Genomic DNA, 10,991 nt, shown 5'->3' with positions numbered 1-10,991 from the left:
AAAACCCCAACCCACAACAAAACCCAAGCAGAGCCAAAGCAGAGAGGTTTGCAAATGAAGCATTTTATATATACATTTGATATATATAGATATAAACATATACATATATACATATATATGTGTATATGTGTGTGTATATATATATAATGATGTTTTTATAATTATGACATCACTGTATTATTATTATTATCATCATCATCATCATCATCATGTATTAATTACTGCAATACTGTGTGTCATGCACTGACATCACAATACAAAAAAACCCAGAGGTGATCAAACCTTTTTTCTTTTTTTAGGTATTTTTTAGTTTTACTTGGGTTTTGAATTTGTTTATGTGGGAAGTTTTAGATTATAGAGTTAGATAATTTTTTCAGGATTTGGTTTATATTTTTAAAATTTTTTATATTATTTGGGATCTTTGTGTTTATTTTTGGGTTAGTGGTTTTATTAGTTTTTTTGGAAATTTTCGATTTTATTTTAGAGAAGCTGTAGATTGTATAGAGGAAGTTTATTAGATTAAATATTAGAAATATTTTTTTTAATATTTGGGGGAAATTGAATAATTTTTAATAGGGATGTAGTAGATTTAGAGGAGAAGAAGGAAAGTAAAGGTTGAAAAGTTTTATTTTTTGGGTTTTTTTAATAGATTGGGTGTATAATTATAGTTATGAATTATATTTGTAATAGATTTTAGTACTTTTTCAGTGGGAAAAAATCTTTATTTTCATCACCATCGGCCCAAGAGATTTGCTGACACTCCTCAGATACAGTTTCAGGGAGGGAAAATTGTGTTTTCCCTGGTTTTAATCTTAGTGCGGACATCAGGGCCATCTCCTGGCCACTGCAGGCACTGGCAGAACAGCAGTAAATAAATAAATAAAAAAAATTTTAAAAAGCTTTTAAATTGAAGGTGTGAAGTCTCTCAGGAATTATTTGCTCCCCAATACCCGGAAAGTTTAATAGAAACCACAGGTTAGGATTGGATCGGTGCTTCTCCAGAGTACCAAGGAAATCATCTTTATCTTCTGTTATCATCTTTGACCTGAGAGCTGTCTCTTGCATAGGATTTATTCCTCTTCTCTCAAATATAATACAACTAAATATAAATATAAATATAAATATAAATATAAATATAAATAAATATAAATATAAATATAAATATAAATATCGGGGTTTTAATTTTTTTTTTTACCCAGTGTATTGCAAACCCAAAAATGCTTACAAGTTAATTAGTCACACATCCCTTATCAGGCTTTAATACTCCGTGCTTATATCCCACAGAAAACCACTGATAGGACCCAAAATTCGAAATTTCATTTCGAATGGTCAATTTTATTGCTATGGTTCAATTTTATTGCACCCACTGAGCTGCCCTAAAACTCTTCTGAACTGAGCCTAGCCCAACTGAGCCGGGCTTAGCTGAACCGAGCCGAGCCGAACCGAGCCGAGCCGAGTCCAGCCGAGTTCAGCCGGACCCAGCCGAGCCCGTGAGGGGCAGCCGCCCCACTGCTGTGAGGGGGGGACCCGCGGCGCCGGTGGGGCGTGCCGGGACAGCGGTGCTGTGCCGGGGGCTAGGGCAGTGTCGGTGTCAGTGACAGCAGCTGAGCGTACTGACAGTGCCACCATTCCCGCCCGCCACAGCGGGGGTAGCGCTGACATGGCGCCGAGCGGTCACGTGGCGCCGCCATCCCTCCCGCCCAACGTCTCGCGTGGGCCGGGAGGAGGCCCGGCCGATCCCGGCGTGCACCGCGCTTCGCCCCCCCCCGCCCGTCGCGCGGTCGGCCCGGGCCGCGCGCTGCCCGCGAGCCCCGCCATGGCCGCCGCCATCATGGCCGCGCCCTGAGGGCACCGACCGGCCCTGCCGCGCCGCCCGCCCGCCTCGCCCGCCGCCTGCCCGCCGCGTCCCGCCGCCAGCGCCGACATGGAGGCCGTGAACGCCTTCAACCAAGAGGTGGGAGCCGAGGAGCGGGCGGCGAAGCGCGGGCCGCGGCGCGGGGGGGGGGACACACGGCGGCCGCCATCGCGTCCCCCGGCTCTCCGCGCTTCCGGCCGGGCCCGGGCCCGCCGCCTGCGGCCTGCGCGGGGAGCGGCGGCCCGGGCCCGCCGCCGGGCGGGGAGCGCTGCTGCGGGGGAAAATGGAGGCGAGCGCGGCCGGGCCGTTTAGCGGCCGCTCCGCGAGGCCCCGCGCGGGCCGGGCCGGGCCGGGCCGGGCCTGCGCGGCGGGAGGCGTTGGAGGGAGCCCCGGGCCTGCCCGGCAGCCTCCGTCCTCCCGCCGCTGCCTCGCTCCCCTCCGGGCAGCGCCGCAGAGCGGGGTCCGGGATCCCGGGCCGAGTCGCGGGGTGCCCGGGCTGTCACGCGGCGCCCTCGGAGCCGGGGAAGCCGCGGTTCGGGACCGGCCTTTCCCGGTAGTGGCTTGGCGAGGGAGCCGCGGTGGGAGGCGGCGGCACGGGCACAGGCTGCAGGGGCAGGGAGCCATGGGAGGAGGCTCATCCCTGGGATGGGACTCGGGGATCGATCCCAGCTCCGGGGACCGGACAGGTTGGAAGGCGTTTATTCGCCTTTGCTATGGCACAAAGGTCCCTTCCTGTCTTCTTCTGGTTTTGGTTTGTTTTTTGTTTTTCTTTTTTTTTTTTTTTTTTAATTTATTTCTTAGTCAGTTGGAAGCAAAGAGGATCGTGGTTGTTTTTTCCATAATATAGAGCAACTCCATCCAGCCTCTGCTGTGTAAAGTTTTTGACACGTGACTTCAATTATTAATTACTGTTAGTTGCGCTTTTCTTCCTCGGTTGGACGGTGTGGCTTTGCAGACCCTCCATGGACAGAAAGTCATGTAAAGCTGAGGCAGAGCCTGTTGCCAGGTTCCTGTTGGAGGCTGGGTGGCTGTGCCTGCCCGTTGAACAGAAACGGGAGAAATGGCAGCTGCTCCCCTGTAATGGACTCAGGATGTGCAAGGCTTTGTCACACACACACCTGGGAATACCCTCATCCATACCAAAACTGTGCAAGAGCAAAGGGAAAAGTGGATATCATGCAGATCCTGTTAGTGGTTTGTTTATTTGCCAGTGTTTGGGGGTTTTGTGCAGCTCCAAACCAGTGGGATGGCAGGGTGCAAAGCCACCTTCCCCAAAAAATTACAACTGCACACGTGTGCCATTTTCAGTGTTGATAGAAGGAGGGAGCAGCAATATTGTTAATTTCCTGCCTCAGTATGAGCAGCGGTGCTGGCAGAGCCCAGGGCCTGTCACACAGTGACTCCAGTGCTGGTGCTGAGCGTGCCTGCAGAGCAGGAGTTGGTGCTTCGGGGATCCCGTGACCAACCCGTGTCCTGGCAACCGGTGTTTGCATCCCCTCCTCTTCCTCTCCATGCAGGAAGGGTGGGATGCCTTCCCTCGGTGCAGTTGGGAGTGCTGAGGGAAATCCCGGTGCGGGGCTGCTGGAGGGTTCAGTTGCATCTCGGATCTGGGGGAGAGATGTGCACTCACTAAAATCCCTGTTTGCAGCCCTTGGCACGCCTGAGTGCTTCCCTGGAGCTGCTGGTGTGTAAAGCAGCACGTGGATAATTTCAGGGGCTGTGTGCTTCCTGCCCTGTTCCCTCTCAGGAGCTGTGCAGGGCATAAAGTCCAGTTCCACACTGCTCCCTTCCCTTTCCTCCTGTGTTGCCTGGAGCTGTGCACGCAGAGCCCCACAGGCTGACAGGAGCCGTGAGGGGGCTCAGATTTATGGGCAGGTTTTGTTCCTTTCTGCCCTTTCCCAGGGACAGAGCACTTGCACCAAAGCTCTGGGTGTTGTTCCCACAGTGGTGGGATAGCACAGGCTGCTGAGGCCTTGGGGCTGCCACTCCCAGCTCACTGAAGAGTTAAATCTTTTACTGGGAGGGGAGCAGCTTCAGCAGTGAAGATGGGGCAGCTACAGAATACCCTGCAGGAATTCAGGATGCCCTACAGGAATTCAGGATACCCTGCAGGAATACAGGATGCCCTACAGGCCTGGAATTCCTGCACTTGCTGTAGGTGCAGGAATTGCTGTACAGTGCCACTGGAGACAGGGAAAGTTGCAGTTTTACAGTTTTACCATGGCAAATGCAGCTGCAGTTTGGTGCTGCACTTGCCATGGGTGCTGGAGGTGATTCTCTGGAGGTGGCACCTGCCAGCTCTTGGCCACTCTGCCTGAAAGAGGAAATGCCCCTCACTCCATCTGGTGGTCCTGTCATTTGGGGTTTTTGGGGTGTTGGCAGCAATTTCTCAGACGGTGGGAGGCCCAAATTCAAAGTGTGGCTGTAAACCTGGTGGGATTGGTGTCCCCTCTTGGGCAGAAGGGCTTGGGGAGGGAGAGCAGTGAGTTTGGCTCTGGCAGGGGGTGGGAACTCCAGGGTTGTATAATTTGTGTTGGATTGTGGTGCCATTGCCAATCGTGTTCTTTGGACCTGCATTTTGAATGCAGCTTTGCCAATAAACATCCTCTTCCAAGTGCTCGTGTTTCTACAGGAGCGTGCAGGGGTTTTGTATTGGCTGCCTTTTCTTTTCCTGCAGCTGTAGTTGGAGCAGGTGCTGCCAGCTGAATGGGGGGGATTTGACAGGTCTGTAGTGCAGTGTGTGTTCTCGGAGGAGTTCACTTTCACCAGTTAGAATTCATGTGCTGTTAGGTGGATATGTTCTGTTACAGTAATGAGACAGTATAAATAAATCACAAAAGTCAATGGATAATGGGACAGAAGACGAAAACAAGCAAACATTTTTCTTTAAAAAAAAATGTAAATCACACCCCCAAAACACAAACAGAAAACCCCCACTGAACCCACACATCTGCCATATAAATCCTTGGCATGTTTTAGTTTAGGGGATGCCTGTCTTTTTCTTTAATCTGGAAAACTTGAAGCATAGTTTACTGGTTATAAAAGTTAGAAATAAAGTTTTTTTATTTTTTTTTTTCACAATCTTGCTGCTGGAAGTAGAATAAAGTCAACTTTCCTGTTTTGTAATCTTTTATTTGTGTTGAGTAATGCACATCACTCACTCAGTCCCGTGTCTCAGTTGTTAATGTGTACCCCTGAAACAATTGGTACCCACCTCCATGTGCCTAGAGACAAACCCATGAGAGGTGCAGGGGGCTGTTTATTTAAAGCTGGGGCTGCACATTCCTTCTTTGCTGTTTGCCCATCCTTAGGGCACTGGACAGCTGAGGTTTGGACCCAGTGTGGCTGTTTTCTGCCAGTGGCAGGACTTTATTTTGCCTGTTGGGGACAGCCTTCCCCTGCATCCTGAGGAGCTATAAATAGAGGTTAGCAGGATATCCTTGCCAGTGGTTCTCCTGCAGTTACTGGAGCTCAGGATGCCCAATGAGGCTCCATGTGCACAGAAAAGCAGAAGGACACAGCTACCAGTGTCTGCCTGGGGCCTCTTTGCTCTGAACTTGTTTGCAGCAGCACTGGGAGCTCTGTAGGGATTCCTGGTAAGAAGCAGTGGGACAAGCAGCTTTCCAGGAGATGTGCTGGACAAAAGAGCCCTGCACTGATCCCCGAAGCTGCATTTCCAGAGCACATGAGGAGAAAACAAAACTCCATTCTGTGCACTCGCATGATGTCATTTTCATATGAGTATCTTTTGTGAAGATGTTTCTCCCCAGTGATTCAGGATTTGTGAATGGTCTTTCTAGGCCACAGAAGTAGCTTAGTTGATGAAGTGCTGCTGAGCTTCATTGCCTGGGGGTCATAGCTGGTCAAAATCAAATCTCACTTTATTTTCCAAAGAATGCAGCCTGACAGCTCTGGATGTTCTGGTGTTCTCTTACCTTCAGCAGCACCTAATACTTGCTGTGCTTCACAGGTGGTGGTCAAGCATTTCAAACTTGCGTTGATCCTCTGAGATACAGCTTAGCAACAGATCCTTCTCCTTGCCTTAAGGAAGAACGGGGGCCTGAAGAGGAAAGGAGTCAGTGGCTTTTATAGGGGAAGGAAAATGTATAGAGTGACAGAATTGCTTTTAGAGATGTGGTCATGCATTAACAGTAAAGGTGTTTTGTTAACAAAATAGTGCAATATCTGTACTTGTTGGTCGTGTCCTGCACAATCCCTTCGTTTCTGTACAGGAACAAGTAACTGCACTTAGGTCTGTGAGTCACTGGTGGTTGGCTGGGTTGGGTGCTTTCTAAATGCAGGAATAAAATCCATTCCAAAAGGCAGTGAATGAATGTGGAACCTGCTTTGGGAAGGGCTGTTGGACACCTAAGGCTTGTTGAAATGGTTGAGGGTGTGTTAGACTGCTCTGGAAATTGGAGAAGGGGAGGTTGGGTGAGGTGTCCTGACAATGACCTGGCTGCTTGATATCCCCTAATCACTGACCACTGTCTGGCTCAGGAGCTCCTTCCTCTCTGTGCAGCTGCTGTGCTCTGGGGTATGTTTAGTGACTGTATAAAACGGGCCCACAGCTCTTTGTTTGTAAATACAGACACCTTTTTATGGCACAGACATTTGAGCAAGAGGGCAAAGCCAAGGGAGTCAGTTCTAGTCCTGAAAGGTATTTTCACTGTGTTACCTCCCACTTTAAACAGATTCTCTTAAGATCATACATCAAGCTGGGTAAATTTTAACGTAGCACTTCTCCCCTTTACTTCAAACCCCCCTGGTTCTCAGGTTTCCATGTAAATGAAACCATCAAAGGACATTAATTATAGAATGAGAGAAATTAATAATTTGCTGCTCAGAAGATTGAGAAGTGAAGGCCATCAGCAGCGTGTTCCTTGTGCCATTGCCTGCACCTCACAGGGCTCCTGGGCTGGAGCAGGGGCACAGTGAGAGCTGGAAGGTCTCTGTTCACTCTGCCCCATGTGGAGCTCCTGTGTTTCACACTCATTCTGCATTTGGGCACAGTCACTCTGTGCTTGGTCTCCTTTTTGCTGTCCTGCTGTGGTTTAATAGCATTTTTAACCTGAAATTGAGGAGGTGAATTTTCTGCCTTTTGCATCCCTGCCTTTATAGATACTTTACTGTGTACTTCCATCCCGCTGGGAGAAGCACCCAGAAATACTCTTGAAGACATATTTTGTACTGTGGCCTGAGTTCAATACCCTTGAACACCTCTGCTTCTTTTGTATCAACATCCTGTAAACAGGCACTTAGGGGCAGTAAAAGCAGAAAGTCATTTCTAGCAGGTCACAGCATTGCAGGCGCAGGTTCCTGTTGTGAGGCAGGACTTTGGAAAACCTCAAGCTGTAAATTTTCTTTGCCTTTGTCACATACTTTTTTTTTTTTTTTTTTGGTGAACAGAGTGTAAGTTTTTGTGTCCAAGTTGTTCCTTGAGCTGATCATGAGAAACTGGATGTATTGTTGTGAAACAGCCCTCTAAAACTAGTGGTTGTGTGACTGTTTTGTATAGTGGTTTGGGAAATGTGTGTGCAAGAAGATCCAGGTCTAATTGAGCAAATGCAACTGGAAATACCTGGGTGTCGTGTGAGCAGCTCCTCCTTCCAACAGGGAGAAGCCATGAGGAACTAGGAAGGGAGCTAAATTCTAGCTGTAGCCATCTCTAAAACATGGCATTGACACTTGTAACATACCAAGAATGACATAAAAATTGACTATAAAGAGTTATTTGGTGTTCTAAGATCTTAGGTAATTTCAAGAAAAGGAGCAAAATTCTGAGGTAAAATTCCAGGAGGTGGTGGGAGGGGTGACAAGAGCAGGATGGATGGATAGATATGGACACTCATGTATCAGTGCCTTCATTCTCCCTGGCAGTTGATGTGTGCTTGGATTTTTATTTTTTTTTTTCTGTGTTTCCCCCAGTTGCAATGTCCTGCTTGGGATACTTTTAGGACATTTCTTTTTATTATTTTGCTGCACTTGTTTGTAGTCACCCTGGGCCCTGCTCTGAGCTCTCCCAATTTCCTTGGGGTCTCTCTTTGTGTTCCTGAAATACAAACATCAAAGCAGTGCTTCCACACCAGCTCCTTTGTTCTTTTTCTGTGGGACTGGATCCGTTCCTGGAGGAGCCAGTGGCTTCTTCATGGGTAAAGGAGGGGATATGGAGTGTCTGTCGTAATGCTGCCTCTTTTTCTTCCTCCCCCATCCCAGCTTTTGAGCCTTCTGGTGGTTTGTTTGTGGGTGTTGGGGTTTGGATTTTTTGCTCCCCTTTCATTACCTCTTCAAACAGATTTTCCTGAGTTTTAATAATAGCACTAACTTTGTTCATCAAGAGTCTCTGCACTTAATTCTAAAGCACTTAAGTCTAAACTGAAAAGAAGATCTTTTAAAAAACCCATGTATTAGCTCACAGAGCCCTCTCTCCTTCTGTGTTTTATCTGGCAGTTTTTATTTGTCCATACTGTGATTTCTCAGCAAGCAGTGATGTTAGCTGAAGTATCTGTTACAGCTGAAATGGCTTCAAAACCCCAACGTTCTGGCACAAGAACTTGCATTTTGTGGGGATGAATAATGAAAAGTCATGGGCTTGTGTTGCTGGTGGAAAAGGCATGTGGCTACCACTGTCTGCAAGGACAATTTTTCTTCTTTCCTGTCTCCTGGAATAGGAATCAAATTAGAAAGTAAATACAAAATAAGAAAGTCAATTTCCTACTCTTGGTGTTTCCTAAGTGTAAGGCTTCCTTTTGTACAGCTCGAAGCCCTGTTAGCACTTCCCTTTCCTCTGAGCATGTGGCCAATTTTTTAATCTCCTTCATTGATGGTTTTCTCCCTTAACTGAGACAGTGGATAAATCTGTGTAAGTTGGTCACTTCACCAGTATCTTGGAACTTTAATTAATAACATAAGAGACAAAGTTTGAAATGACATCTTACTTTCCATTACACTGACAAATGGAGACACTTTGATTCTCTTACTTTGCTGTGTGGCAAATAATTGATGACATTTTTCACTCGCATTCAAGGGCTCAATTCTTTCGTTATGATGAAGACAAAAATGAAATTATGTAACACAAACCAATTTTTTTTCTGTGATTTGTGAGGAATATTTCAAGGTAAAAACAATTATGTGTCTATGCTCAGCTTTCTGTGTCCATCTCTGTGTGCAGTCCTGGTTTCCCTCAGTTTCTGAAACGTGGAGGTAATGCTTATTTTCAGTTATGGTCAATGTCACCTATAAAGATGACACATAACTTCTGTATACTTCATATAAACCTCTCTACACTTCATATAATATCTCTAACTTCTGCAAAGGTTCTCCTTGAGGAGTGAACTTTTCCCCTGGGAGCCATGTGCAGGGTCAGGCAGCCAAGTGTGCAGAGCAGTTCTTTTTAGCAGTAACCTGGCAAATGCTGCTTTCCTTGGCTTTGTGAAGCAGCCACTTCTCCCAGGGCCAGCCAGCACTGTGTGGGATGGCACTGCTCCAATCACCCACCTGAAATGTTGTTTTTGCTTAATTGCTGAACTTCAGAGTGCATTTCTAATGTTTGTTTTCTCTGTTTAGCTCTTCTCACTGATGGAGATGAAACCTCCTATTTCCCGAGCAAAGATGATTCTCATCACAAAAGCTGCCATTAAAGCTATTAAGGTAAAGTACAACAAAACAGAGATGAAACTGTAGCAGCAGCAATGTTTTATTATTTCACTTGTAAGTAAATACTCAGGATTTCCCAACCTCAGCTTGGGGGATGGTTTATTCTAGTTGCTGTTGAGGCTGTTGTCTAGAAACAAGTGGGTGGTGAATATCATCCCTTGGTTTTGGACTAGGAGCAAAATGCCAGCTTGATTTCTTTGAGTCGTTGCTTATTCATGCTACACCCACTCGAGTGTTGTGATTTTGTGTAATAAAACTAAATATTGCAGGATGCAGCTGCACCTTAACATGTGAAACCAGTGTGGATTGCAGAGAAAGTAAATCCAGAAAGCTTTCACTAATACTTGGCAAGCTCTGTGCCTTGTGTGCACGCTGACACGCTTCTGGCTTGGGTCTGGGTTTCCCCCATGGAATATTTTTCTGTTTGGGAACATTCTGCTTTTTGGAATGTGACTGCAACATTCTGTAGCCTTTCTGAAATGGTAGTAAGCACAAAGAGTTAAAATGCTTCTAAAATGATGTGCCACTGCTGAGGAGATGATAAATAAATGGATGTATTTATTTTCCAGCTCTACAAGCATGTTGTCCAGATTGTGGAGAAGTTTATCAAAAAGGTAAAAAGTGAAAAAAAAGAAATGTATTGATATGCTTTGCTAGATATTGCTAATAATGCTAGTAAATATCCAGAGAGGCTTATTCCTTAGGGATTGAGGGACGAAATTCTGGTTTGTTAGGTATCACTTTGTCTATGTGAGTTCCACATTGTAGTTTTTCCATAGCACATTAAGGAGGGGAGGAAAGCAGTAAATTGTGAGATTTCCCACCTTCCCTACACAGCAGCTGGGGAGGAACCTGGAGGTGCTGAACTAGAAACGAATCATCACTGAGACAGTAGATAATTCCAGAGAGTGAGTGTTCATGCTTGCCTGGGCAGGAACGGCAGGGGCTGGGCTGCAGAGCACACTTGCAGCCCCAGTGCAGGGTTGCAGCCCCAGAGCAGGGTTCCAGAGCAGGGTTGCAGCCCCAGAGCAGGGTTCCAGCCCCATAGCAGGGTTGCAGTGAGGCTCTGAGGGCTGTTCCCTGGCTCACCCAGCTCTTTGTGCTGTTTGCAGTGCAAGCCAGAGTACAAAGTGCCGGGCCTGTACGTCATCGACTCCATCGTGCGGCAGTCCCGGCACCAGTTCGGAACCGACAAGGATGTCTTTGGGCCCAGATTCTCCAAGAATATTACTGCCACATTCCAGTATTTGTATCTGTGTCCATCTGAAGACAAGGTAGGACGAGCCCTTCACGTGTTGCTGGGCACTGGTGGGTGCTGCCTCGGTGCTTGCACTGCTGTGGCAGTGATTTGGGGGTTCTCTCTCACCCTGGTGGTGACTGCTGCTGAGGGTTATCAAAGGTGACAGCTAAATGCAAATTCAAGTTAAAATGTATTTTGCCTGACCTCATCAGTTTTTTTTGCACACACTTCAGCAGTGTG

General features: G+C 47.1%; 1 protein-coding gene across 2 annotated transcripts in view; it reads left to right on the top strand.

The window, feature by feature from the left end:
• Positions 1-1,735: 1,735 nt before the first annotated feature.
• The window catches only part of SCAF4 (SR-related CTD associated factor 4), a 28,825-nt gene continuing 19,569 nt past the window's right edge, over positions 1,736-10,991 (top strand). For both annotated transcript variants that reach the window (XM_071417928.1, XM_071417926.1), the window contains exons 1-4: positions 1,736-1,954; positions 9,422-9,505; positions 10,081-10,125; positions 10,624-10,785. In XM_071417928.1, coding sequence (XP_071274029.1) covers positions 1,925-1,954; positions 9,422-9,505; positions 10,081-10,125; positions 10,624-10,785 — 321 coding nt within the window. In that variant the 5' untranslated portion in view covers positions 1,736-1,924. The remainder of the gene's footprint in view (positions 1,955-9,421; positions 9,506-10,080; positions 10,126-10,623; positions 10,786-10,991) is intronic.

Source organism: Agelaius tricolor, unplaced genomic scaffold, assembly GCF_023055355.1.
Source record: "Agelaius tricolor isolate 1412-34295 unplaced genomic scaffold, bAgeTri1.0.p SCAF_71, whole genome shotgun sequence".
In the NCBI taxonomy this organism is placed as follows: domain Eukaryota; kingdom Metazoa; phylum Chordata; class Aves; order Passeriformes; family Icteridae; genus Agelaius; species Agelaius tricolor.
This window is presented reverse-complemented; position numbering and strand designations above follow the sequence as displayed.